This window comes from Oryzias latipes, chromosome 18 (assembly GCF_053564925.1).
Source record: "Oryzias latipes strain Hd-rR chromosome 18, Olatipes_Hd-rR_3.1".
NCBI lineage: Eukaryota > Metazoa > Chordata > Actinopteri > Beloniformes > Adrianichthyidae > Oryzias > Oryzias latipes.
In genome coordinates, this window is record NC_136254.1 from 23,042,555 (window position 1) to 23,070,336 (window position 27,782).

At 41.4% G+C, this 27,782-nt stretch overlaps 3 protein-coding genes, 1 long non-coding RNA gene and 1 other non-coding gene across 8 annotated transcripts; 2 read left to right on the forward strand and 3 right to left on the reverse strand.

Annotated features, from left to right (window-relative positions):
- The first annotated feature begins 106 nt into the window (after nucleotides 1-106).
- brms1 (BRMS1 transcriptional repressor and anoikis regulator) lies at nucleotides 107-5,159 on the forward strand. 2 transcript variants are annotated; one of them, XM_004079687.5, is made up of 9 exons: nucleotides 107-247; nucleotides 2,218-2,449; nucleotides 2,531-2,621; nucleotides 2,727-2,854; nucleotides 4,191-4,270; nucleotides 4,403-4,499; nucleotides 4,646-4,800; nucleotides 4,876-4,915; nucleotides 4,996-5,159. In XM_004079687.5, the coding sequence occupies exons 2-9, from the start codon at nucleotides 2,224-2,226 to the stop codon at nucleotides 5,001-5,003; spliced, it is 825 nt and encodes a 274-aa protein (XP_004079735.1). In that variant the 5' UTR covers nucleotides 107-247; nucleotides 2,218-2,223; the 3' UTR covers nucleotides 5,004-5,159. The 2 variants fall into 2 exon arrangements, with proteins under 2 accessions (XP_004079735.1, XP_020567282.1); XM_020711623.3 differs by lacking the exon at nucleotides 107-247 and adding an exon at nucleotides 1,997-2,137.
- A 1,157-nt stretch (nucleotides 5,160-6,316) lies between these two features.
- On the reverse strand, nucleotides 6,317-7,299 carry LOC101171198 (uncharacterized). Its single transcript, XR_177540.4, has 2 exons — nucleotides 7,128-7,299; nucleotides 6,317-6,825 (listed from the first exon to the last, which is right to left on the reverse strand). It is a non-coding gene; the product is annotated as an uncharacterized LOC101171198 (long non-coding RNA).
- A 206-nt stretch (nucleotides 7,300-7,505) lies between these two features.
- tmem179ba (transmembrane protein 179Ba) lies at nucleotides 7,506-13,729 on the reverse strand. 2 transcript variants are annotated; one of them, XM_078936070.1, is made up of 6 exons: nucleotides 13,584-13,729; nucleotides 12,903-13,019; nucleotides 10,879-11,075; nucleotides 10,057-10,194; nucleotides 8,910-8,988; nucleotides 7,506-8,823 (listed from the first exon to the last, which is right to left on the reverse strand). In XM_078936070.1, exons 2-6 carry the CDS (start codon nucleotides 12,999-13,001, stop codon nucleotides 8,644-8,646), a joined length of 693 nt encoding a protein of 230 aa, XP_078792196.1. In that variant the 5' UTR covers nucleotides 13,002-13,019; nucleotides 13,584-13,729; the 3' UTR covers nucleotides 7,506-8,643. The 2 variants fall into 2 exon arrangements, with proteins under 2 accessions (XP_078792196.1, XP_011485699.1); XM_011487397.4 differs by lacking the exon at nucleotides 13,584-13,729 and adding an exon at nucleotides 13,450-13,468.
- Nucleotides 13,730-14,775: 1,046 nt separating this feature from the next.
- prox3 (prospero homeobox 3) lies at nucleotides 14,776-27,274 on the reverse strand. Of its 2 annotated transcripts, XM_023965928.2 has the most exons (7): nucleotides 27,066-27,274; nucleotides 25,543-25,654; nucleotides 22,463-24,204; nucleotides 22,268-22,375; nucleotides 19,196-19,308; nucleotides 19,009-19,114; nucleotides 14,776-16,542 (listed from the first exon to the last, which is right to left on the reverse strand). In XM_023965928.2, exons 3-7 carry the CDS (start codon nucleotides 24,200-24,202, stop codon nucleotides 16,369-16,371), a joined length of 2,241 nt encoding a protein of 746 aa, XP_023821696.1. In that variant the 5' UTR covers nucleotides 24,203-24,204; nucleotides 25,543-25,654; nucleotides 27,066-27,274; the 3' UTR covers nucleotides 14,776-16,368. The 2 variants fall into 2 exon arrangements, with proteins under 2 accessions (XP_023821696.1, XP_023821697.1); XM_023965929.2 differs by lacking the exon at nucleotides 25,543-25,654.
- Nucleotides 19,474-19,547, forward strand: trnai-aau (transfer RNA isoleucine (anticodon AAU)). The gene has a single exon. It is a non-coding gene; the product is annotated as a tRNA-Ile (tRNA).
- Nucleotides 27,275-27,782: the final 508 nt, after the last annotated feature.

Sequence of the window (27,782 nt, forward strand, 5' to 3'; positions counted from 1 at the left end):
ATATCTAAATTACAATTGGTTCATAGAAGCTGTGTCTTCATTCTGATTGGACAGGGTGCTTGCGGGATGGTTCTTCCTATTGGATAGTCAGGAGCAGCCCTCGACGCTGATTGGTTGATTTTACAGTTCACAGAGTCCGGCAAAGTGTCTAACTGAAGAGGAGCCGATCGAAGAGGAAGTACTTTCCAAAATGGAAATATATCATTAAACCGAACGTTTCTTCTGCATAGCTCGGCTAAGGGACACGGTAAGATGGCTTTCACGTCTGACTTAACAGTAATAAAGATGATTTATGTTTGTTAGTAGCGGATAGCATCCCCCTGTCCGCTCGGACTCAGGGAGTGCGTTCTTCGAGTTAATCCGTGTAGTTCGGTTGGCAGGTCGGTCTGCAAGATGCTCCTATGATTCTCTGGAGTGCTAATTTCCATCTTTAATTAATAAAAACGTTTCAAGAAGATTTCCATGAGAAAGGCGGTTCCTTCGTGTGTAAATGTGATGCGTGCGCAGTGACTGCCGTCTCCGTTTTTGATTCAATTGTTAGCTTGTGTTGCACTTGACTTCACGGAGGTGTGTTTGAGCTCAATGTGGTGAAAGTGCGGCCGAAATGCGAAATAAACATTACAGGGTTTTTAAGTGAGTGCAGCCTTCAAAACGAGCGTCTCTTTTCCTGACTTTAGTGTAGGCTTTAAATCCCGCCGTTGCTTTCATTTTGTTTACCAGTTTACTCTACCTCCATACGGAAGCCAGTTTTGGTCAAGTTAAGCACTGTGAAAGCGGACTTCCGGTTTGAATAAAAACCTAAATGGCAATTTTCAACATTATTGAACCTTTTTAGGCCTTTAGACGTTTAGAAAAAAATTATTTTCAGTTTTTACCACACGCTTATTACACATTTTGCCATGTTATGCAATGTAAAATAATTATTGTTTATTTAGCATTTGTTTTTAGCTAATCGATTTCCGGTTTTGACCCTTGTTATTGTAGCTTTATTAAAGCTAAGTCATCGTCAAGGTTTGACTTAACCACATTACATACTGAATAAATGTAGTTGTAATTTAATGAATTCACCTGTAGAACGTGTATAATAATGTAACGTGAATCTGTTAGACCAAAAACTGTTTGGACATCTTTAAGAATCTTTAAAACTCCTAATGTTATCAAATAAACGAGGTCATCCCATCAGTAAAAACACAAATGCCGCATATCTTACAAACATCATCACAAGAATACTTTAAAAAATATATGGCTTTGATTTAAAAGCATTTGTTTTGCCAGATGTTATAAATGCATTTCTGACATACAGTGTAGGAAGTGTTTGATCTCTTGCTGATTTTGTTGGTTTGCATTCAAAAGAAATTGTCATCTGAACACTATGTTCATTTGAACAGTGAAAGATAGAAAAGCGAGAAATCGATTTTAAAGTATTTGTGAATTTATTTGCGTTTCATTGAGGGAAACTATTATTTTAACTGTCTTGCTGGGAAGACGTAGTACTTTATTGGAAAAGCCTTATTAGCAGCACAGAAGTCAGACATAGTTGATTATCAGGTTTCTGCACATATCAGGAAGAATCTTGGTCCACTCTTCTTTGCAAATGACTTCTAAATCATCAAGCCTTAATGGCTGTCGCTTAGCAACCCTAAGCTTCAGCATTCCCCATAGATTTTCTATAGGACTGAGGTCCAGGGCCACTCCATGGCTTTGATCTGCTTCCTCTGCAGCCATTTCCATGATTGACTTGGCTGTATGATCAGATTTAACTTCCTCCTCCACGCTCGACAGTGGGGATGGTGCTCTTGGGGTCAACAGATCTAGAATCTTCTCCAAATAATCCAGTGAAAGCTCTTTAGTCTCTCATGTTGGAGAGTTTGGAGTCTGAATGATTCTGTGGACAGGTGTCTTTTCTACAGGGGATTGGTTCAAACAGGTGTCTTCAATTCAGGTGACAGGATTAGGAGAGTCTGTGTGAACCAGAACTCTTAATTCTTACTAAAGGATCAAATACTAATTTCCCTCAGTGAAATGCAAATAAATGTATATCAATTCTTTTAAATGGATTCATTGGTTTTCTTTGTGATTTTCTAAATCGCATGAACCATTAAGATGACAGACTAAAACCTTTTTCAGTAACACTCAGGTAGGTCTGTGGACCATCAGGGACATGTGGATTTTGTGACTGAAAGCTTTTGTCGTTGAGCTTGTCGTTGTTGTTTCCAGCTCGCCATGCCGGCCCAACCCCCTGTGAGGGAGCCAGAGGAGAAGATGGGGGCAGAAGGAGAGTCCCAACTCCCTACGGCCAACGGCGACACGGAGGAGCCAAAGCGGAATGAAACGAGAGCAGGAGGGGGAGGAGACGAGCCCATGGAGGAAAGCATGGAGGAGAGGGACAGCGACCTGGATGAGACTGAAGAAGAGGAGGAGGAGGAGGAGGAGGAAGAGGAGAGTTCAGGTAAAAACAAAAAAGGTTTTTTATAGAAGTGATTCAAAAATGCAGAGAGAATAAATTTCCTTTATGTGTCCTTTTGTGAAGAGATGGACGATGAAGACTGTGAGCGGAGGAGAGGAGAGTGTCTCGATGAAATGATGGATCTGGAGAAACAGTTTCAGGAGCTGAAGGAGAAGTAACTCCAAACTTGGCACTGGGGGGGGGGTATTATGGGATGTGGTCTGCTATGTGAACATCACTGGTCAGGAAAACCTCGACTAAAGGGCCTCTGTGCTTGCAGGCTGTTCCGGGAGCGGCTGAACCAGGTGAAGGTGAAGCTGGATGAGGTGCTGACAGGAAAGGCTGGAGAGTACCGGGAGCCGCTGACGGCTCTGCAGAACAGCATGCAGATACGGACGCAAGTCGCCGGTAAAAGAAAAAAACCCTCCTCCCTTCTGCAGCTACGTTCACCCCGCCTCAGTAACGCACATTCAGGCGTAAATGCACGTCAATGTGCATTTTGGACTTCCATGTTGAAAACTCTCATGTTCACGAGTTGTAACGCAAGTTTCTATGAACATTTTTTGGCTCTAAGTACAAAACGCGGGGCCATTGAACGTGTTTTGCAAGTTAAACCAGTCAAACTTTGACTAATCAGAGACTCTGATTTGGTAGTGACGTTTGATTTGCGTCCCTTTTCATTCACAGAACCATTTGAAAACTAATTGTGAAGAAGAAATGAATGTATGCAGTTTGTGACCGAGCTGTGAGTGAAAAAGCCTGGAGCGAGATTCAGGAGATTTGTAGCGCTTCAGTGTTTGGAGATGTGGAGCGTACGTCTCTGCTGATGCATTGGGAAACCCGGATTTAAATATTAGCTCATTCTTAGATTTATCTCCTGTTGTTTGGTATCACAGCTGTGTTATTCCATCACATTATAGCGATGAAAACCCGCCTTCCTGTAGCTGATCCAAACCTATAAGATTATTTAATAATAACACAAACACACAAGCTCTCTGTTTGTATTCTGCCCATTCGTTCAAACCATAGAGTGTACATGAGAACTGGACTGCCCGTTTGGAAGGAGTGGTTGCCATAGAGATGTCAACTCACTGACGTCGTCTGATTCCAAGATGATGATGACGTCCGTATCATGAATTATGGCAACTGAACTGACTTCATTTGGTTGGAGCTGGGAGTAACACTCACTCAGTCCAGGTCGTGTATACGGTCAATGGTTACCCACGCGCTTGAGTTTGTTTTTGATTCTAAGTGTGGAGCGTTGAAGTGAAGCTTCTCTGAATTCCGTCTCCACGTCCTGCTTTCCCTGCAGAACTCTTAAGTTTGTTACAGAGACCCGCCCTGTTTTTTCAGCGGTCTCCTGGCCATTTGAACCACTCTCGGACTCGAGAAGCAGTTTCCCTCCAATTCATCATCAGATTGAGGCTTCTTTTTGTTTTTGTCCTTGAGTCGTTCTCTCTTAGTTTCAGAAAGACAAACCGTGTCCACTGCTCGTTGACACGAACAGTGATCTTTTACAGGAAAAAAAATAAATCAAAAATAAATCCTGAGCTTCTTAATAAACCCAATAAGTTGTGGCGTTACTCCTGCTGACAGAGGGGCTGCAGACACAGAGATGGTTTGACTGTAAAGTCATGAGTTCAAATGTTACATTTTTTTCCAAGACGATGAAATTTCCAATAAATTTGATGTGTTTGAGGAGCGGCTGTCTGTCCCTGACCTCAGTGTCTGAACGTCTCTGCAGGTGTGTACAGGGAGCTGTGTCTGCAGGTGATCAGACACAAGCATGAATGTGAAGTGCAAGGAGCCAGGCAGCACCTGGAGGTGAGTCCAGCAACGACTAGAGGTGCCGTGGATGCCCGGCTCTTCCTGTCCGAACCACAACAGACACGCTTTCATAAGAACTTGTCAGAGTGGAGGACGAACCTTTTGGATCTAACCGTGTGTGTGCTGCAGAGTGAGCGGTCTCTGCTGTTCGATGCCATGAAGACAGAACTTCTGGAGAAGATCAGAAGACTGGAGGAGGACAGACAAAACATGGACCTCACCTCAGGTAGTTTGACCGCCTCCTGTGAGGCGTCGGCGTGCGTCAGGACGAGTCGACGTTGACCTCCAGATGGTCAAACTGTTGAATTTGAGTCCTCAGAGGAATCTGAGCGTGAGCAGGACTGAAAACGCCACGTTTTTTTCTGGTTTCAGAGTGGAGCGATGACATGAGAGGGAAGAAGTGCAAACGGAGGAATCTGCTGGGTCGCTCAGAGAGGAAGAAGAAGGTAGCGCTGGTGTCAGGCCCCTTCATCGTCTACATGCTGAGAGACATCGACATCCTTGAAGACTGGACCGCCATCAAGAAGGTAGCGTCTCAAGGCACATGTCCCACCTCTCCACTAAACTGCTAAAATGACGTCCGTTTCTTTGTGCCTTTTCAGGCCAAAGCAGCGCTGTCGCCAATGAAGAAAAAACTAGAAAGTTAGTCTTCTTCTGACTTCTTTCACTCTAACCAAATGCTGCTGAAGTTTCAGCTCAGATCTTCTCATTTCTCGTTCCAGAGCGGTGATGATGGAAGATACCAAAACATTCCCAGCCTTCTCTCCTCACTGCCTTCGACTGTTTGTTTGTTATTTTCCGCTATTTAAGATCCAGTCTTGACAAAAGGACAGCTGTGTATTTATAGAATGATTTATAACGCTGATTAAATTTTAATCTTTTATGAGTTGGGCTGGTTGTGCTTGTTTTTGCGCAGAAGCTGCCTCTGTTTCCTTTGCTAGAAGGAATCTGCAACTATCAGGCGACGTTCACACCAGGCATGTGAGGCACGCGTGTTCTTGAACGTGCATTTACCCCATGGTGTTCACACTGGACAAGCAGGGAGGGGCTTCCTCTTTTTCTACCGTTTACCAGCACATGTCTGCCACCTTCAGTTGGAACAGGCTTTGTGTGAAATGTTGAAGTCTCTGTTTTGCCTCTTTCACAGCTCTAATCCGATAAATAAAAGACTTGGTGTCATAGAATTCTAGCCGGACACAAACCGCAATTATTAATTCTTCCACCACGATCAATTTTCAAACAATTCACACTTCCGTGAATTAAAAAGAAAGACATCCATACGTCGCTACCAAACCCCAGTTCCTGACGTTCAGAAGAAGGTTGACATCTTAGGTTCTTCTATTATCCGACACGGTTGTGTTTTTTCACACACCTTACATGTTTCGACCGAAGACATCCGTGTCGGATAATAGAACCTAAGATGTCAGTTATCGATACAGACACCATGAACTTTATTGAACTGTAAAAAGGTTGTAAAGATGTATGTAGCTACACGCAAACGAGAGTTTTAAACGCAGAAACTCAAAACGTGCATTTACATAGACTTTTCATTGACACCATACATTTAGCAGTCATTAAAACTTGACTTTTGTTTCCATGGATTAATTGCTGGAGAACAATTTTCCTCCTGACAAACTTAGTCTCACTTTTGATCTATTGTAATTCCCAGTGGTCTTTTAATTATGATTATGCCATTTTTTTGTAGCCAAAATCAAGAAATCTGTGTTTTCAGGGACATATTTCTGCATGGCAGCAGGAGTTCATTAGAAATTCACCTCTGAGTTGTGGGCGAGTTTGTTGGTGAGGAGTAAACCTACCCATCATGTCTTTGACACTCTCTCCCGCTAGCTTACAGCCCCTCACACCCCTCCACCACTCATTACCAGTGAAACAAAATTACTGAGCAGTATTTGAGGCATCAGGTTTGAGCCAGAAGCCAGCTCAGATGATGAAAACGAGACGTCTACAAGAATCAAACTACTTTTTTTCTGAATGCTTAGATCACTTGTTTTTTACTTGAAAGCCTAATAAACAAAAGGACAGTAACATGTGGATGAAGTTTAATTAACATGAAGATCTTCAAAATCAAGTGCAGACTTCAGGTGGAGGAAAAGCAGAGGAACCAGATGGATGATGATGATAAAGTGCTTCTTTTTCAAGGCCTTATCTTTTCATAAAACTACACATTTTTCTAGTCTAGAGGCATTGAACTCCTAAAACAGCTCCTTCCTTCCTTCTCTGGAAGCGGGTCTGCCCTCCTCCTCTTCTTCAGGCCGTCACAGGTGCTTGCTGAGTTTCCGGGCTTGCCTCTCCTTGGCCTCGAAGGCCGACTTGGTTTCCAGGAGCTCCTCCAGCTGCCGGCGGATGTGGGCCATGTCTAGCTGGGTGGCCTCGCACTGCTCCCTGAGGGCCGCCGAGTCCGACCTCAGCTGAGCGGTGGCGGCGGCGAGCTGCGAGCTGCGCTCTCGGCACTGCGCCTGCATCCTCTTGGCGTCACTCAAGAGGGACTCCACGCTTACCACCACCGAATCGCACTGATCACTGGACAAATCCTGGGGGTTATGTGGGGGAGGGGGCAAAAGATGATGGAAACATCAGGTTAAAGCCGACACTCTGCCGTGTCCCGTTAACTGTCCCTCTCCTGCCAAAACTGCAGATAAAGTGAGTGAACAGGCGGCTGTCATAAGTCAGGACAGATCAACAGGTTTAAAACTGAACATTTGATCTGCGGTGAATGAAGTCGCTTAAAGAAGCTTATGGTGGCTTATCTCCTCTCCACGTTTCCCTCGTACTCCTGTTCCGTCCTTTCATCATTCGCTCCCTAAAGCTATTTAAAAAAGAACAGATATCTCACCATCGAATGCAGAGTCAAATTAATCTCAATCCTTCTGGGACTTCAGTTTCAGGCCCTCCTCACTGTTTTTTCAGAGTGACCTTCCTCTTTGCTGCGTTTGGAGACCGCTGGAATTAACCCTTCTTTATGCAGTCAGCGTTCCTCCTGCCTCTTCTCCAGAGAAAGAGCTTCTGCTTTGAGCTAAAGTGAAGTCAGGTAATCCACTGAGATAAGACTGTCAGGAAGAAGGAGGTGTGCGGTAATGGAAGGTGTAAGCTCCTGCAGTCTATTTTAATCTGTAGTTACTGTGGAGAAAAACCTGATTATTTTCATGTTTGCATCAAATGTGAGTTAATTTTAAAAAAATCTGTATTTTAATTAAATAATCACACTTAAAAATACCAGACTTCAACTTTATTTAAAAAAAAGGCATCAGAAAAGCAGCACAAGCATTTACAACTAAGACAAGGGGGTTTAAATGCCAGTCGTTTCTTTGTTGGCCAGCAGAGGGAGACATTGCTAAAGATTTCTTCAGTTTTGGCCCATAAATCCATTTGTTGGCACCAAATCCAAACATTTCACAGCTTTTATGTAGACTCATTTGTACTGCTTGTGTGCGTTACTCCCAACAACAATATGTTTGAATCTGCACGTTCATAGCTCCTTTTTCTGAGAAAAGTTTCAAAATAAAGTATTTTCCGCACTACAAGGCGCACCTAAAAGCCTTCAATTTTTTTCAAAAAATGACTCCGCTTTATAATCCACAGTGCCTTATATATGGAATAATTCTGGTTGTTTTTACAGATTTTGAAGTAATTTTGAGGGGAACACAGCCCATCGTCTAAATGTTTGGTTGGGTGTTATTGTGAAGACACTGAGGGGTACGGGGTTGGACCGTTGAGGGTTAGCGTAGTCGCAGTAACGTTTGTCTTAGCAGTATCAGTCTGTTCTTAAATGTTGCAAACAAGGAATGGAGTTCCAGGTATTGCAAATACACTAATAATGGCTTCCAACATGGCTAACGTGCAGCGTGTCACAAATAAGTTCTAGCGTTATGTCAACGCAGGTAATAAAGTCTGACTAACTTATGTCAGACTCTTGTCTGGCTAAACGAGCCTTATAGTGCAGAAATTCCAGTAATCCCTGGATTGAATAAAGACAAACTAAATAAATACGTAGCACAAAAATTATATACGATTTATTCAGCTGAAGCACGCGCAGATTCAACATTTTAAAATTAACAGGCCTTAGAAAAACACCAATGGGATATAAAACTGCTTTTGGTAGCAAACTGTTGGTTTATGAAACCTCCATTCAAAGGGTTTTTTTTGTTGTTTTTTTTTTTTTTTTAAGTGAGATTTGGAATCTGTGGCAGGATTCTCTGTTTTTTCAGTTCAGAGAGCACTTCAACCTGATCCATCTTAGTTCCAATCTGATGGTTTTATCGGTGTTATAATGTACCGTTGTCATGTTTGGTTAATGTAGTTACTGTAAATGCTTTTTCCCCCCAGAGCGATAGTATTCACGTTGTATGGGTTCACTGCGGTCTGAAAAACGGTTCCGTCTCTGATGGAGTCGCACTGGGCTCGCCAAAAAGCCCTTCAGTTGGCCCAGCGAAGCCCCCGGTGATCAACTTTGACCCGGAGGTCTGCCGTCTCTGGATGAACACCAGAACCACGATGATCATCCAGAAGAAGAAGTTGACCCACACCGCCGTCTGAACGGTACAGAATCACACATTAATCATGACTTGAAATCTTGTTTAAGAAAAAGGCTTAAAAAGACGATAGAGTCTTCACTGACCTCGGCTTTGTACATATTGGTGTAGAATTTGTCTCCTTGCAGTGGGCTGATCCACTTCAAGGCCTGAGCATCGATACAGCTTCAATAAAGAGAGAAAAAAAAAGCTTCTGAGCTGGTTTTTCACAGAAACACAATCTTAAAAGTAAAAGTTTAAAATATGAAATTTGTTCCTAAAAAATCAGATTCATGCAGCAGAAACTTCACATTTTGACTACAACGGCAGAAAAAGCTACAGTTAAAAACACTTCCTCCTCTGTGGTTCAGAATTGAAGGACAGCTCATCTGCACGCATGATGAGGCTGACAAAAACAGAACATGCCTTCAGCCAAGTATTGATGGGTACTGAAACTCGGAGCAAAGTTGGTACCGGTACCGTATAAAAATGCAGATTTTGATGCTTTGTTTTGGACATGAGTGTTCTTTTAGTTATGCTTGACAAGTTTAGTCAATCCTTTGACTAACTAATAAAAAAAAGGGTGAGGCCATGAGGGTGGGCGGAGCTTCAGTTAAAATACTGAAAGTTTGTCTGTACTTGATGGCAAAAGATACTACTTCAGCGACCTGATGGGTAAGAGTGACAGTGTACGAGGCTCTGAAAAAAAGACCGTTGTCGTGGCGATGAACAGAGAAATATGTGTTTACTACAGAAAACGGAGATGCAGCGCTGGAGAGCAGACTGAAGAAAAGAATGAAATAAAGTATCTTAGGCCAATGCAAGTGCTCTCCTTCATTTTTTTCAGTTTTGAAGCACCTTGTTCGAGCACCATTTAGGCACTGGAACCATTTCTAAAGTATCAGTTTGGCACTGGACAAAATCCTAATGGCATCCCTAGTGGGAAGCAGACACAACAAAGAGGATGCCATCCGCATAAAAAAACAAACATTAAATAACAGGAAATGTTTTGCAACATTAGACATTTCTTGTACAATGAGGCTTAATACTACAAAAGTGAAAATGTATATTTTAAACAGAAAATGGATTAATATTTTTTATAGTTTCTATGTTTACAAAGCTACACCATACATTTTGCAATTAACATGAAGTACCTAAACATGGTAGAAATGGTGGATCCCAGCAGGACCCTGAAGGTCAGGGTGCCCCACTGAGTATTAAAAACGAGTATGTGTGTGTTTATGCGTGTCTCACTAGGTGATGTTGTGAACAGTCTGCTGGATTGAGTCGCATAGCGAGTCCCGTCCAATCTTCAGCATGCATCCTGTGATGAGCAGGAAGAAGAGGAAGATGCCACTGACTATGATGATCAAGTTCATCCACAGGCGCTCCCTGAAGACAACAAAACACACAGACTCAAAAACTGTTATTTTTCTGCTCCATTTTGATTAAAATTAACTTCATTAATCCCCGAGGGAAATTAAATATTACAGGCTGTAAAAAATATAAAAAGGCAGCAAAGAATACTTGCATTTTCTCAGAATTTGTAATATATCTGTCTGAAATCCATTAGATGGACAATATGTTTAAGTGTTTTGTTTAATTTCTATATTCCAATTATCACTGCAGCAACAAATAAAAATAAAGGATGGTTCCGTTATACTAAAAATGGGGTTGTAAAGCGAAAAAGAAAGAAACAGTTGCTGGATGACACTTAATCTGCAAGACCAACATGGCTTATAAAAACATGTCCTTCTGATGTGTGTTGTGAACAAAGTATAACATATTTACAAAAGTATTATAATTATTTACCTCAAATCTAATCATAACAGCTACTTAAAAAATTCACTTAAAAAATATGTAAAATTACTAATATATGAAAAAATCCTTAAAATCAATTTACAATATTAAAAATGAATAAAATATAATTTATAAATTCCTTGACATAATCACAACAAGTGAAATCCAACTTTAAAAGGAAAATAACATTGTCTGTCTGTGTAAACCTATTTATGGTGGCTTTAAAAAAAAACAAAGACATGTAAAGATCTGATCAGAGACGTGTCCGCTGATCACCTTCTGGTGTCTCGCTCCGTGCACAGAGTGTACGCCCAGGACAGGGAGAGGGACAAACACAACACCGCCACCAGGATGGATATGGCCGACACAAAGTAGCAGATAGAGGCGGAGCTGGAAGCCTGCACCCCGATGAGTTTGGCCGACTCATTGTAGGTGACGCGTCCGTACAGCATGCACAGCCCGCCGAAGTTACCCTGAAGGGAAGACACGGGCAACAGTGAGCGGAGAACTGGTGCCTTACTTCAGCCTGGAACCAGAGACTGATGGAGCTTTCAGAAGTTGAACTCAAGTGTGAGTAGAATCCATAGACTGTATAGGAGAACTGGACTCAGTGTGATGTCAACAATACAAAATTACTTTCAACCAACCAAGTCAAGTCAATGAAGTCAATTCAGTCGCCATTTTTTGCAACACAATACCCGAAATCATTAGTAAGCAGTGATCCGAGTTATTGTTTCTATGGCAACCACTCTGGCCAATCAGAAAATACGCTGGGTGGGCCTCAAGCTCCCTGCTCCGCTCAGTTCTGATGCATCATCCTGTAGACTAGAACGTCTTTGTTTTTAGTTAAAGTCCCATTATCTGTCACACACTTAGGTGTGACATTTTTTCTCTGCATTTGACTCATCCCCTGGGGGATCCAACTCCTAAATACTAAGTGTCAAGCAGGGAGGCACTAGGAATTTTTCTTTCTTTGGTATGACTCGGTCTGGATTGAACTCACGACCTTCCAGTCACAGGGTGGACACTCTACCACAAGGCCACTGAGCTGGGCTTTCCTCATCCGAGCTGGAATCTGGATAGCTCTGACATGCGCCATTTTTGTAGCACCGCTCATGTTAGGTTGGCGGGTTGTGAGGGGCTATTAGCTAGCAGGAGAACACATAAAAAGGGGAAGGGGGGCGGGGCTGCTCCACATTAACCAATTTCTAATGAACTCCTTAACTCTAGAACTATGAATATTCCTTAGTTTTGGCAAAAAACAACATAATCATAATTAAAAGACCACTTTAAAAAATAGATCAAAAGATGATTAGAGTGGGACTTTAAGGAATCCAAATCAATTTAAAAGTATTTACTGTCTCTTTTTTGCAACCAGGCTATTACTGATAAGCCAAATAAAAAAAGGAAGAATAATAAATAAAATAAAATAATAATAAAAAATCATGTTTTATCCTGCCTGTAAAACAATACCGTGGTGGTTAGACCGGTTACCCTGGTTTGAATCCCAGCTGGTCCCTTCTATAAGGAGTTTATGGGTTCTCCCTGGCTTCCTTACAGTCCAACCACATCTTTCATAAGCTGACATTGAAATTTACTCTCAGACCCTGTCTTGGTCTGCTGACATGCGCAGAGGGTGTACCAGCATTAAAAGCTGGTATAGCTGATGAACAAACACCAACTGGAAGGTTTATTTATATCAAAGAATACTGCAGTTAAACTGAAACAGAAAGTACTTTTTTTAATCAAAATATCACTTAAGTAAATTTAACTCGTTACTACGCGACTCTGTAACAGCGGATGTGCCACATGCCTCATAACCCCGAAAACTGGACAGAGAAAGGAGCGCCAGGGTCACGAGCTTCGGCTGTTATTGTCTCGCGCGCATGTTGTCACGCGCGTTTCCTGACTCTCACTTAAACTTCAAAACTTTTTCGCATCTCTGAACTCAAGGCTCCCATCACTAAAGGGAATAAACGGCTCTAAGCGGCAAGAAGAAATGAGAAGAAAGTGAGAGCGCGTGCCTCTTTTATTTAAAGCTCCTCGTGCCAACTTTTTTGGCCGTAAAATCAACGATAGACATAATGTGTCGCATTAAACTAATTACCCGCTAATTGGCGCATACTGTTAGTCTATATCCAATATACTGTCATTAAAACAATGAAAGTGAGGAAATTAAGAAAAAAGTGCAGTAAATAAATATTTTTTTAAAAACTGTCTATGTCGAGGGAATCCGGAAGAGAACAGAAGCGAGCGGAGAGCACGCGGTACATTAAGATGGTTGGAGGCAGTGAAGTCACCTGGACTATAGTGATGGAGGCGGCGGTGACGATCCCGCAGATGAAACAGCTGACGTACAGCCCCAGCTCCAGCAGCAGCAGCACGGACAGCGCCATCATCCAGCTGCCCCGGTCCTTCTGGAAGCAGAACGATGTAAAAGCGGCAGAGAGGAAGGACCTTCCGGTAAACCTTTTCAAAATAAAGTTTCTTGTGGAGGTCAATAATTGAAACTGAGTATCAGTATATAGAAAACTAAATTTTAGTTTCTACGTTGCTTTTTGAACTACAAACATGCAACGTAACTAATAAACCCTATGAGTTTTGTATTTACCAAACCAAGTATACTAGATTAACAGAGGTTCCGGTCTGTTCTTCGCCTTAGTCAACAAGTTTTAACCCATTGATGCCTGAATTTATTTCCGAAACTGAAACCAAAAACACGTTTTCGGTTTCAAGTAGATGGTAAAATTAGGCTAATCTTAGAGCCAAAGTGGTTTGGTGCATATTTGATTCATTGGTTCCTACAAAGTACCAGAAAGCACTGACTGCTTGTTTTCACAGACATACCTGTAAACAGACCAGGATAGATGAGAAAAGTTTCTATTTTTAATTGGAACTGAAACTCAATCTTTATCTTCTCCATTTAATTTCAATAAATGCTAACAATACTTCATCCCTCAACACCACAGGCTCAAACATACCTTTTTCTGACTTTGCAAAACGCGCAGCGCTTTTATTTTGAAGGTAAATCCACTGGATATCCGGTATGCTCCTGTCCTCAGAGTTTCTCAAGCTTAGAAACTGTCAGAAGCAGCAGCCCTGTTGAACTTCAGCTCTTCAAATGCCAATGTGCATTCAGCTGCTGTGTCTTTTAATTCACATCAGGCCGCTTCACATTTAAACGGCGGATCTTTCATTTGTGATGCTTGAAATCTTCTCAACGGCCTGCAGATTGATTTCTTACGGCTTAGTAACCGATTAAAGCAAAAAAAATTGGCATTGAAACAGCAGGAAACTGCCAAAGTTCATCTTGAATACCTTTGGGTTGTGTATATTTCATCCACAGCCCAGCCTCATTTGGGATGTGACCAGCAGAAATTAAGAACCGAGGCCGAGCTCCTAAACGTTTTCCCGTCAGAATGATCAAAAAGGCTCTTCACCTTTGTCATGTGGCCTTATGTTTTATTTTCCTCGAAATTACTGTGTAGGTTATTTAGCATGCATTGCATGAACATTATTTACAAAAAAAGTGTTCCGATTTCTCTTGTGTCAGTACTCCTATTGTATATTTTAGTATATATTTTTACATATGTTCTTGTAGTTTTCCAATGTTTATTGCAATCTGTAATCCAATTTTACTATGCAAAACTACATTGCAGCTTTAGCACAATATTTAATTTAGTTTAAGAAAAAGCAGCTTAATCTCAGTTTCTCTCAGTTTCATGTAGTGAGCTGCCTGGAAAACATGAAAACATGGTGACTCTCAGTTCTTTAGGTAGCTGGTATATTCTAAAAGGAGAAAATTCCAGATTCCAAAGAATCTCAAGAAATATGGTTTGGTTTTAAAGACTATGAGGAGAAAAATAGTAGTGAAATCAAAATTCTATTTGTATTTATCTGAATGTGCTGCTTTATTTCATGAGAAATGCCAAAGTAAACAGAGTGCTCCCTGTTCAGGCAGTCGCTTTAAAGGAATGCAGAGCATGCATGCATTTTTTTTTTTTTATTCAACCACATCCACTGTGGCAGAATTAGCTGTTTTCAGCTCACAGAGCCAATAAACTGTTACTGGCTGCTACTTGGAACAAAGCTAAAGGCAGAGCGTCTCCATTATTGGCTGCATGAGTGTGAGTCCCCTTCATTAAAAACAGCTTGTAATTATTGAACCTGCAATTTTCAGATGTCATGACACAAGTCTGCTAACACTTTAATAGGCTGCTAAATTCAAACATTCAGTAAAGATTGAACAAGGAGCAAATCTACTAACAAACAAAGCAATAGGTAGGCTGTAAAATAAAGATGCAAAGGAGAAAACATCAGCCAAAGCTTAGAAACATGCACATGAATTCACGTCACAAATTCTTTCACAACTTTGCATTAGATAAGAATCATGATATAGAGCAATTTACTAAAAACCCTCAGGAAATATGATATACACTCGTGAAGGTTTCTATCCAAAGAAGTCACATAAAAACAACACATCATCTGTAAAGATTCCCTCCTATCATCTTGTGATCTATTTTCATAGTGTTTCTGAATTATGACTTATGAAGTTTTTTTTATTTTTAAGGGAAAATCAAATAACCCATGTCCTTTTCTAGGACATAGTTTCTGCAGAGCGGCAGGAGTTTATTAGAACTTCACCTCTGAAATGTGGGACTGTTGTGGTGGAACAACCCCATCCCCCTTCCCCATCACTTTTGTGCGTATTTTCTACGTAAATAAGGCGCTCCTTTTCAAGCTGCATTTTTTTTCCCAACCTGATTCACGATTTGAAAAAGACATAGTCAGAAAAACAATTTGAAGCTTAATTTTCTTAAAATATGTCCTCTATCGTCAGAAAAATGTCACAAAAACGTGTTAAAAAACACCATTTTCATCAGAGTGGGTCTTTGAATGAATATGTCAACCATAGGAGTTCATAAAGGTAAACACCAAATCAGTCCTTTTCAGCATGGTGTTTTCTGCTCGAAGTTACACGAATTCATCATTTATTCACATGAAAAAGGAAAAAGAAGAGTCCTGAAGAGTGAAATATACAGGCACAAAAACCTTCTGTGCTTTGATTCACGCTCCACATTTTGAATGAAAACAAAAGTGTTGTGCTGCAGAAAAACAAGCCCACACCACAGCAGCAATGAGATTCACCTTGCAGCAGCAAATCAGGGTCTAACATTTGATGGACACCTCTGGCAGATTGTTGAACGTCACACAGCAGTTTTACGGCTATGTTTTGGTAAAAATGTAATTTCTTTTTTAGAACCACAGGGGGATTCAAACATCACTTTTTGAAGTACAATAGTTAAACTGAATACTTGGGAATATGTCGAACATTTTTCGTCTAGATATACATCATTTGGGGGAGAAAGCAACATCTACAAAATTCCACATCACATCTAAAAAAAATGCTCATGATTAGCAGTAAAACGTATTGACCGGGTTCTCCATTCGGGACAGTTTTATCAAACCCGCCATTTCACAAGTCCAATGGCTGCTCAGGAATGTTTTAAAAACGAAATTCCAGCTTTTCTTTTTTAGTGGCATGGGCACGTCTTCGATAAGTGCGGTCACAAGACTCCTATCAGACTGCTTAGTGTGTCCAGTTTCAGAATGTCAGCCTCCGTCTACACAATGTCAAGGAAATTTGCTCCATGAATACCCCTTTCTGCCCCTTTAACTGAGTTGTAAAACAAGGCTACCTCATACAATATTTATAATTTAGCATGCATTTTTAGTTGTGTATATGGAATGAATGCAGTTTAGCCCTCAGCCCACTGGACAACCAGGCATCCTGAAAGCTTCAGGAAGTGGACTATCCAGTTTACAAATGATTTTGTAGATTCCCTTCTTCCAGCAGGGGTCGCTGTCCCTCCCAGTCCAAATAGCTGAGTAGAATTCTCTCAGGGCCACTTCAGACACCTCCAGAAACCGCTCAGGAACCTAATAAAAACAAACCGAACAACAGAGCACAGAAGATTATTTACCTTATTTATCACCATAAATTGCATTCTCTGCACGTTTTGATTCTTTCTATATCTTTTTTAGGAATGGGTTAAACCGAGAATATTTTTTCTCTCCATCAAAAGCAATGGAACAATTAAAATTCAGTGCACTGGCAAAAGTTTTGAACTCTTTTGTGTGCAAAGGTCCTTTGGGGAATGAAGAGTGCCTTTGATGTGCTCCCAGGTTTTACTCTGGTATTTTTTCCAGCTGTCAGAGCAGAAAACCCGCACAGACCTTCACCCATGAGCCCCTTATCCACCATAAAGACAGGATGTGACACAGGTGCAGCTCTTAACACAGATGGGAAATATCAGCAAATGCAAATACAAGTTTACACAAAAAAACTCTGCGTCATTTTCGAGATTTTCATGACTTAAAGACCCACCCCTATCATGTTTGTATCTATTCTAAAAGCGTTTCCAGTGGTCTTTTAGGATTTTTGTACATCACATCTTTGTCAAAAAGTACTTTTTTCAACCGCTCCTGATTCACAACAATTGAATCGGTGAGTTCAAAAGGGGCCCAAGTCCACAATTTTTCAAAATAGAGATATTATATGTTCTATGGTCTTCAAGGGAAAAGCTGTCTGATTATGTGCAAAAAAGTCCCAAGTCTGTTGTAATGTATTGACTATGCTTGACATTTAAAATGCATTAAGTACAAGAGGGGCCCAAATCCTGGAGTTGGGCCTCTCTTGCATGAGTTTAGCTTTATCCCATAGATGGCAGCACTAGTTATCCAATATGGCAGCGCCCCTGTTTAATTCAAGAAGGGCCCAAGTCCAGAGACTTTAGTTTGCTAGTCCTCCGAAATTCTACTAGTGAAGTGCTTCATATTATAGCATTAGTAAGCTATGAACTGGTGCTAAATCTGGGTTAAGTATTAATCATTTGGTGTAGCCTCCCTTTAAGCCACGCAATTAAAATCATTTCCTGGAAAAACAAACCTCTTGAACTTGTCTGTGATTTTTTCAGACATAAATAAACTCGTATATTCGGTATTTTCCAGTGACGTGCGGTGAGGTCGATGGCTGGTGAGGCACTGAATCCTCTGGAGTCAAGTTTTACAATGAAAGAACTAAATATTTCACCATTCATCCAACACTAGCTGACAGCTTTTAAAATACACACAAGAAAGTATTTGTCCTACAGAGGATATTTCTGTTACAGACATGGATAGAACACTCTTTGTGTATAAATTATTCATATGTACTGTAAACAAATTAAAGTATAAAGATGTGTTCAGCACACATTTGACCTTCAGTAACTATTTCTGGCATTTTTCCAACTCAAATTCTGGTGCTTTAATCAGTTATCAAATGTTGTCTGTGAAAATGATCATAAAAATAAAATAAATAATTTTACTTGCATTTTTTTTTAACTTACTCCCATGTTATTTAAAAAAAACAAAAATTGAAAATTATGTTTGGCCTTACTTGTTGAGTCCATGCTCTGATCCTTCTCCACAAAAAGCTCTATGATCTGTTGGAAAGTCTTCCTTTAATTTATAGAAGTTTCTCTCTCAATGGTGAAAGACGTCCTCAGTCTACGGTACCAGTTTAGCTACAAAGCAGCTGTCCGCTCACGTCTGTCCCCTGCTGGTGAGGCTTGCCTCACCTAACGCCTTTTCTGCAGGCCTATAGCAGTGTTTTTAGCGCACGTCTCTGTTAACATTGAGCGCTGCCATCAGACACGAGGCACAGCGCCTCAGAGCCTCACCCGGAGTTTCCGCTCCGTCTGTGATCGCGCAACACTCAAATTCAGCTATTTTAACCTCAAAAACTGTGGAAAACATGTTGAGTTGACTGAAAATGTATATTTAACACAGATCAGTGGAAAATAATATTTACTTAATTTACCTTTTTCTATTTTATCACGATTATGTCAGGTGAGGCTGTGCCTCACTTGCCTCACCTCACTGGTATTTTCCCACTAACAATCGGTTGCCCTATAGCGGTTGTTTCCAACTAACGACCACTAGGGGGCACTGTAGGTGTGTTTATCAGTATTTGTTACTGAAAGCAGCACAGAATAAGAAGTCCAACACAAACATGGATTGTTCTCCTCATAAAATCTCCTCTTAAGATGTTTATAGTTTTTATTTAAATATGACGTGTGAATGGCATTTGGCGTGAACGCAGTATTACACCGATCCTGGTAGATTTGTCCAGAAGGTTACACTTTTCTCCCGCAAGTGAGAAACTGATACTCTGGAGTGACTTTTTTCTTATGCATTATTTTGTTCCTGGAAAATTAATACAGTCATTTAACTAGAAAATATGTGGTGTTTATATTATGTTGATAAACTATAGTGCAGCAAGTTTAATGTCTTCATTTAGTAAATAATAAGCGTATCTTTTCCTCCAGTGTTTTCTCTTAATCTGTGTATTGTGCTGCTTCTCACCTGGTAGACGTTACTTTTGTTGTAGTGCATGTTCAGTATGCGGTACAGCTCAGTCTCTCGGCCCACTCGCAGCTGACTGTCTCTCCCCAAACGCGATGCACCTTCCCTGTATTTCAGAGTCAGTTCAAGATTATTGTAACAGTCCCCCCACAGAGAAGCAGCTTTTTATTTGTGCGCCAAAACCCACCGCGTGAGGGCCTCGCGGACCGCCTGGCGAGCGAAACGCTCCATCTGGATGTAGAAGAACTCCCTGAAGTTGCTGAACCACTTGATCATCTGGGATGTGACGCAGCGGTTAAACTAGACAGACACCGGGAGAGCACACGAGCAGGTGAGGACAGCAAAAATTAAATGTGTTTGGGTTGACCATCTTTAAAACAGCACACAGGGGTAAAAGTGATCGCACAAATCGCAACATTCACTGCTCGTGTTTAAAACACGTGCGCTCCCCATTTCGCATCAATCGGCCGGTTAGCTCAGTTGGTTAGAGCGTGGTGCTAATAACGCCAAGGTCGCGGGTTCGATCCCCGTACGGGCCACATTTTTAATTTTATGTTTATTTATAATCTAATCTTTGAATGTATTTCTCGTGAGAAATTTATTAATAAATATGTATTTATAGTATTTTCTATTTTTTTAATTCTATGCATTTAGTTGGTGGCTTTTCCTTTCTTATCAGTTGCAACTCTGTTTTTCAAGATCATAATGCGTCTGTTTCCATTGTTTCTTAAGTTTTCAGTTTAGTTTAGTTTAGTTTTCAACAATGAGTCACAAACAACAAATCACCTCAAAATACAAAGGTGGAAAAAATGGACACCCCGGAAACAGATGCTTATTATTAGGGGTCAAACGTAAAGCATAATAAATAAATAAAATGATAATATAAGATTTTGGTAATATTAGTGGAAAGTGTTAGTATATACGTTTATAAACTTATACAACGTAAACTCAGATGCATATCCATATATACGTCACAAACAGGGAACGGCAGTAAGTGGTTTCAGCCGCAGCAACATTATATACAATAAGTTGACAACAATTGCAATTTCAGTCTCCTTTTAAAAATATTTATTGTAGCAGACTGTTTAACATTATTCTCTTAATTAATCAAAGTTTGTGGGCCTCTAGTGCAGACTGAAAAGCTGGTACACTGTAGCTTCCTATTTTTCCCTTAGCATATGCTTTCCCCTGGTGTCCTGGTGGTATGAGGTCACACAAATGACCATTAAATTTGTTAACAACACTGTATATTGCACATGCATTATGACATGTATCCGGTATCTTAAGTAGGCTGTATCTGTTGAAGAGAGGATCTGTTGGGGGATTTGGGATGGACCAGGTTATTGCTCTTATGGCTTTCTTTTGTGTAGTCTGAAGTTTTGCAGTGTAGGTAGAATATGTGTTATTCCATAAGATATTAAAATAGTTCAGGTGAGGCTTAAACAGGGATCTATACAATGTTAGCATATTGCTCTCTTCCACATATATAACTCCTGAACCATTGAAGTGCTAGTCCCCTGATACCATAATGCATTAATTTGCTGAGTAATATTTCATGATCAATAGTATCAAATGCCTTTGATAGATCCAAAAAAACACCAATACCATATTCACCTCTTTCAAAGGCTGTGATAATTTTTTCCACAAGATCTAAGATGGCCATACACATGGTGCTGTTTTTCCTAAAGCCATATTGTTGAGGCACTAATGAATTGGTATTTTACCAAATAGTCTGTCAATCTTGAATACACAACTCACTCAAATACTTTAGATAGAGTTGGCAGTATTGATATAAGTCTGTAGTTTTGAACATCGATTTTGTACCTAGAGTTAAATATGGGTATTATTTGAGCTATCTTGGTCATTTTAGGGACTTTGAAATGTATCAATGAAAGATTAATGGCAGAGGTTCTGCGATTTCATTTACTATGGGTTTAACGATATTGCTACTTATGTTATCAGCACCAACTGTGAAAAACGATCTTGGCTCGTTTATGATATTTACCACATCTGTTTTACAGGTGGGTTTTAGGAAAAAGGGAATTTGGATAATTACCCTGACGGTAGAATTTGTAATTGGCATCACCTGGTGGACAAATTTTTGAGAGAGACTTTTCCCAACTTACCAGAAATAATTGTAAAAAATATCAGATAAACTGAGGTTATTTGATTGACTTTGCTCTAAGACATCAGGGAACACTGTAGTTTTTTTTCTACGTCTGAGAATATCATTCAACACCCTCCGAGACTAATTTGATCCCCCGAGGCATTATTAAATTTGTATAGTAAAATAATTTTGTTTGCTTATTTGTAGTTACCAGTATTTGAAATGATTGAAAACCTGAAATTCATTTAAAATAATTACGTTTGAAATGTAACTTAAAATTGATGCTAAATTAAAAGACATGAAAGAAAGATGGAATCTTATCAGAATCTAGAAAACATTTGTTTTAAATTTCTCCTTTTATTCACTACTATTCTTGTTTATTTTTGTCATGGTTGGTACTTCATGTATGTCATGTGACCGCGTAACCCTTGTGCTATCCTAGGCTTTTTGACATTGGGAGTTGGGTCATCTAGACCCACTAAACAGTGCGTTGAACCTTTTTTCTTCAATGATTTGTGATCTTCACTGGTGTCCATGGATAACATGAAATCTTTCCACCTTTATCCACCTTTGTCATGGTGAGAATAACACGTCAAAGTAAGGGTGGGGTCATCTAAGATAGCACAAGGGTCACTTAGTTAGAGCATGGTGCTAATGATGCCAATGGCACAGATTTAATTCCTGTACAAGTAAATTATTGCTCATGAAAAATTGGCTTATTTTGTTGTAAGAAATTTTTTTGTTTTTGAGCTTATTTTACATCTACCGCATTTTGCATATTATTTGTATTATTATTATTATTACCGCTTGCCAGGCGGTCCGCCAGGCGGTTCACCAGGCCCTCATGCGGTAGGTTTTGGTGCACACCAAAAAACTCTTCTGTTCTCATTTTTCTTATTATTTTACAAGTTTATTCTCATAAAATTACAATGTTTCTCAAATTTTAAAATGTTATTCTTGTAAAATATCCGCTTTTTCCCCCAATAATTTTACAACTTTATTCTCATACATTTTTGACATTTTTGTTATACTTTTACAACTTTATTCTTGTGTATTAATTGAATTTCTTTCTTTCTTGGTGGCCCTGATACTCCGTTGTGGTTACTTGACCGTAGCTTTGGCGTGAACACGGTTAGGCATGAACAAACGCACCTTCACGTCTGGGAAGTAGGTCTTGAGTGTGTTGGAGCTCGGGTAGCGTGTGTAGAAGAACATGAGCTTGGCCTTCTTCAGATGACAGGGAGACAAACCCTCCTGGGAGTACACATGAGCTCCGTTAAGGAAACACACACGTCCCTTTAAAACACAAAAACGTACACCTCACTCTGCATGCCGATAAAAGGATATCCCCCCGCCGGTCAAATAGAGCTCTCCTCCGTCCACTACTCCTCCCCCTCTCACACCTCCATCCCCCCTCACCCCCCTTTCCCTCTCTCGACCTCCGTGACGCACCAGCAAGGGGTCCAAGTGGCTGAGCAATGAGAGTGGGGGGAAGGCCGGGGGAGAGGAGAACTCCAGGAAGGAGTCGGGGCTCAAATAGTCCTTACGTGACGGAGGGAGGTGGTGCAGCTGAGGGTGGGGGAGCGAGCGGGAAAAGAGCTGCTGCATGGAGTAGTGGAGCAAAGGGAGGGGGAGAGGCGGGGGTGGAGGAGGTGGAGGGGCAGGGAAAGAGGAGGAAGAAGAGGAGGAGGATGAAGGCGTGTGGAAGGAGGAGGAAGGGTCCTTGGGTTGGGGTACCGAGGGGATAAGCGGAGGGAGAGCAGAGGGACGGGGTAACGGCGGGTGATGCAAGGACAGGTTTGGTTGAGGCGGGTGGAGGTGAGTCGAGAGCGGCGGTCCGAGAAGAGGGTGTGGCTTTCGTGTGTCAGGTGACCTGTGAACGGCCAAGGGCATCGATTGATCTGGCTCGGAGCGCAGGGGCGGTCCGGGAGGAAGGCTCAACTTCTGAAGCTGCTTCTCTCCGTCATGTCCTGCCGTTGCATCGCCCTTCCCGCCTGGCACTTCCTCCTGCCTCCCTCTGGTTAAAAGCCCCACCCACGCCCCCCCGTCATTGCTGCCATCAAGTCCAGAATCCGGTTGGTGAAAGGAGATGCTGGCAGGAGGAGAGGAAAGAGCGTGATCCGTCATCTCTGTGTAAAGGCGCAGAACTCGATCGATGACGCGCGCCACGGCGCTCCCCAGCTCCAGCTTCAGTGCCTGAGCAAACTTCTGACCTCCTTCCTCTCCCTCATCTTCCATCCCACCATTCCAGTCTCCTCTCAGCAGTTCCCTGCAGTCCATCCACATCCCCGACCCCTCCATTTCACCCTCCAACCTGCTTGCTCTCCCTCTCTCCATCCTCAGTTCTCTGTCTTCTTTCCGCTTGTGGAAGTCCTCAAACGTGGAGGCAGCTAAAAGGGAGAAGGTCTCCTTTTCCATCTGTCCACCATCAATGTCCTCTTCATCATACATCCCTCCTGTAATATCCTCCTCGTCCTCCTCTGTCATCTCCTCGTCTCCTTCTCCTCCATCGCCCTCTCGGCTGTTGTCGTTTCTCTGCTTTGCTTTCTTCTCCTCCTCTTCTTCTCTGTGCTTTTCTCCAAAGGCCTTCCACACTCTCTCCTGCAGGAGCTGCAGTCTTTCTTTCGCCTCTTCCAGCTGTTCCTTCAGCTCCTCTTTCTCTCTCCTCTTTCCATCACGTCCTCCTTCACGCCTCTTATCCCTCTCCTCCACCTCCCCGTCTCTCAGCTTCATCCTCTTCATTTTCAGAGCGTCTTCGCTCCAGTCGGCCCCGTGCCTCTTCTTAACCTGCAACAAGTTGTCTTTTCCTCCCTCCACCGGCCTTTCCTCCCCTCCATCTATGTCCTCATCAACTCGTCTGACTGTGACTCCATCTTCTTCCTGCTGTCGGTTTACAGAGAGGATTCTTCTAGGGCCTCCTGGCTGAAGGAGGTGGTGAATAAGAGGGAAGCCAGGAGGTCGAAAAGCATGAGTGGAGCGACCGACGCCGGGTTGAGGATGAACTCCATGATCTGCCGAGGCGAGAGCGGGAGCAAAAGCTCGAACTGGCTGGGACGAGTCATCAAAAAGATCTGAGGGGGAATTCATTTCTGCAAAGCGAAGGGAAAAAAAATCTATTAAAAACACACTTAACCATAATCTCAAACACGATTAATGCATGAAAAGGAATATTCTGGCTATCTTTTGATCTATTGTAAAGCCATTCCCATTGGTCCCATGATTAAGCCGTTTTAGCCACATTTAGTTAAATCTGTCCTTTTCTAGGACATAGTAACAGTAGAATTTCCCCTCCCAGTTTCTGAGAGCTCTCATTTTACAATCTCTCCTGGTAGCTTCCTCACGCCCCCAAGCTAACATTAACGGTGCAACATTAAATGGTGAGAAATTCTGGAGCTATCCAGCTGTACAGTTCTGATCGAAATGCCACTTCAGACGAGGAAACAAAGACGTACATAGATCTAGTAATTAACAAGCGGATATATCGGAATTAAGCGGAGCAGGGAGCTTGTGTTTTGCCAATTCTAGGCTCTACATCACTGCTACAAGCATTTTTCCAAATAAAAATCCTTTTCTGATTAACAATGACTTGAATAAGAAAATCCCCAGAAACGCAATATTTTATATATATATATATATATATATATATATATATATATATATATATATATATATATATATATATATATATATATATATATATATATATATATATATATATATATATATATATAAATATATATATATATATATATATATAAATATATAAATATATACACACACACACACACACACACATACATTGTAGTGGTGGATAAAGAACAGAGGAAAGCCGTTGTGGTGGAAGTGGCAGTGCCAAGCGATGTTTTTTTTATATATAAAATACCCTATGCTACCAGGCATGTGACTAGTGTTCAGGAACACCGCTTTAGCCCACAGTGTTCACACAGGACAAGAAGGGAGGTGATTCCCCTTTTTCCTTTGTAGGGCATGTCTGCCACCTACAGTTGGAAGAGGCTTAGTGCCAAATGTCAAAATGAATCTTGCTCCAGGCTTTTTTCTTCAAAGCTCTATTCCGATAAATGAAAGACTCTGTGCCACATAATCCCCGCTGGGCTCAAATTGCAATTATTAATTTCTCTTCCGTGATCAATTTTCAAGCGGTTGGCACTTCCGTGAATTAAAAGGGACGCCATCCATATGTCACTAACAAATCTGACCCTCTGATTGGTCATGATTGGCATTCACACACATAGACTTTTCATTGAAAGTGGCGGCTTGAACGGGTGATGCAGAGGGCCGTGTGAATCTAACTTTAGTGTTCTTTTTTTTTTACGTATATAAGTTGTGCGATAAATAAATCTCAAACCTCGATTCAAAAGTTTGTACCCCAGAAATATGGGTCCCTACTGTCATATTAGTGAACTGACCTCTCGATAATGTTGTGACTGCAGCACGATTTCTGCTTGCCTGGATAACAAACCAGGTCACCGGTCAATCACAGGACACAGCCACTTCCACTCTGATAGGAGAGCTGCAGAGCTGCGCAGGGAAAAAAAGTGTTAAAAATCCGTCCAGATCCTGCTCAGAGTTTTGGCAGATTTCAAAGACATTTGGGTTTGGGACGCTGGAGCTTGAATCTAAGACAACACATGAGAGAAAAAGGGGGTGTCACTGCAGGATGACAGCTGGAGAGAGGGGGTCAGTCTACCCTCACATCTGGCCACATATCGGCATTCATTTTGATTTCCTGCGTGCTTCCTAAATGGGCAGTTTTTTTTTCAACCGCACAAAACGAGTTGCACAAAAAGTGTGCACAAAAATCACCAAGTTCTGTCATTTGAAATGATTATTAAAGCCTCAGGAGTGCAGCTCCCTCGACCACATGCCCATCTCTGTTTTTTTCTATTCTTTCTAACATTATCTCCCATACGCTGCCCCCTTTTTCCTTCCTCCCCCCCTTCATCCTCTGTTATCAGTTCAGGCAGCTTGTTAAGCACTGTTTGATCAGAGTGTTTACCGTCAGAAGAACACGCACGCCGCCGTGCACGTACCTATACACAAAGAGGGGGGAAGAGGATTGAGAGAAGGCTAACAATGGTCAATGGTTTTTGTGGAGTGAACGGCATCTATGTGTGTGTCCGTGAGATAGATAGATAGATAGATAGATAGATAGATAGATAGATAGATAGATAGATAGATAGATAGATAGATAGATAGATAGATAGATAGATAGATAAAACATGGTTTCCCTACTGCAATAGGAATAGAGAGAATAATCCTCCTATAAATAGCTAAATATCAATTATTCAAATGCCTTGTCCTCTCAACTATAATACAGCCCAGATGGCAAGCCAACCAATGCGCTTATATCAGGGACAGATTAGCTTTTCAAAGCCAGCGGAAAGCTGCATAAAATATGAGCACTGAGCAATGAAAATGAAAGCTATTAACCACTAGATTAGGCTTTAGAGGGATGCTCTTGGACTGCTGGAGCCTTCAAATGGAAAAGTGAAAAAAAAGGTGCAGACACACCAACTGGGCTGACTGAAATAAGATATGTCATTAGTAATATTTGGAAAATTACAGACAAACACACATCTCTAAGTGGAAGACTTTAAAAGGATTATATATCTGGCATAATACATTTTAATACAAATATTTTGCTTAAAAGTCATTGAAACAAATTCAAAAATATTTATAAAATCACATAAAAATATAATTACACATTCTCCCCAATAATGTCTATTTTTTGAGGCCTAAAGTGGAAACATCTGCCGGTTCAACAGCTCGCGCGCGCCCGCCCTAGACTTAATTAGCATCGGTTTGGACTAATGTCGCATCTAAAAAAAAAACAAGAACACGTATAAAACTGAGCCACGCGCCTAACCCTCGCGACTCGTTTGATGTGGACGGTGTCCTGGCGGAGCTGTAAGTTGTAAATTGAACTCACTCTCGGGCACACACGGCGGAGATTCCCGAAGATTTCCGAGTCCTGGTTGTCTCCGAAGGTTTCCGGGACCGGCCTGGCGGAAAATTTCAGAAAGGAGCTCGCGGCTCGTGTCGTGAAACGCCTCCTCTCTCTCTCTTGCCTCGCGCAGGTTTGTCCTCCCTCGTCAGTTTGGCTGGCATCAGCCTCACGCGCCGCTGCCGGAGTGGAGTGGCGCGCGGGTGGGCGGGCGAGCGGGCTCGAGAGCTGCCCGTTCCCTCCCATGTTGGCATGACCCCCAAACAGCGCACACAAACTTGGACTGGACTCACATCATTTCACTCTGTACTAACTAAATATTTTTAATTTAGAGGTAGAACCCCCTAAAAAAAATGTAGCAAACTTCTGTTATGCAGATATGGACAAATGTAGGTAAGCCTCTGTTAATGAAAGAAACCCCCTCAATGGTCAAATACATACTTTAAAACAGAAAAAACATTAAGGTGAATTCAATTTAACATAAAAATAGCTTTATTGAAAATTCGCTTAACCTGGTCAAATGATGGTAAAAAGAACAAGGGTGTAACGATTCATTTTAACAACGATTTGATTCAAATCATAATTTGTGGTTGACGACATGAGTCATAGTCCTTATCAGATCATTTTGAATGATGTGATTCACTGACAAAGTCGATCCAGGATATCTTTTGCCAAAACTTGAACCAGTGGGGCTCAGATCAA

Bases quoted from the DNA above. Each gene is read 5' to 3' on its own strand.
- brms1 (XM_004079687.5), top strand. From the start codon at position 2,224: ATGCCGGCCCAACCCCCTGTGAGGGAGCCAGAGGAGAAGATGGGGGCA. The intron at 4,500-4,645 runs GTAGTTTGACCG...TTCTGGTTTCAG, and splicing joins AAACATGGACCTCACCTCAG to AGTGGAGCGATGACATGAGA. The intron at 4,801-4,875 runs GTAGCGTCTCAA...GTGCCTTTTCAG, and splicing joins ACTGGACCGCCATCAAGAAG to GCCAAAGCAGCGCTGTCGCC.
- tmem179ba (XM_078936070.1), bottom strand. From the start codon at position 13,001: ATGATGGCGCTGTCCGTGCTGCTGCTGCTGGAGCTGGGGCTGTACGTC. The intron at 11,076-12,902 runs GTGACTTCACTG...TCTTCCCTTCAG, and splicing joins CCTCCATCACTATAGTCCAG to GGTAACTTCGGCGGGCTGTG. The intron at 8,824-8,909 runs GTCAGTGAAGAC...TGTACCGTTCAG, and splicing joins CCAATATGTACAAAGCCGAG to ACGGCGGTGTGGGTCAACTT.
- prox3 (XM_023965929.2), bottom strand. From the start codon at position 24,202: ATGAATTCCCCCTCAGATCTTTTTGATGACTCGTCCCAGCCAGTTCGA. The intron at 19,115-19,195 runs GTGGGTTTTGGC...TCTGAAATACAG, and splicing joins GTCCGCGAGGCCCTCACGCG to GGAAGGTGCATCGCGTTTGG. The intron at 16,543-19,008 runs GTGAGAAGCAGC...TGTTTTTATTAG, and splicing joins ACAAAAGTAACGTCTACCAG to GTTCCTGAGCGGTTTCTGGA.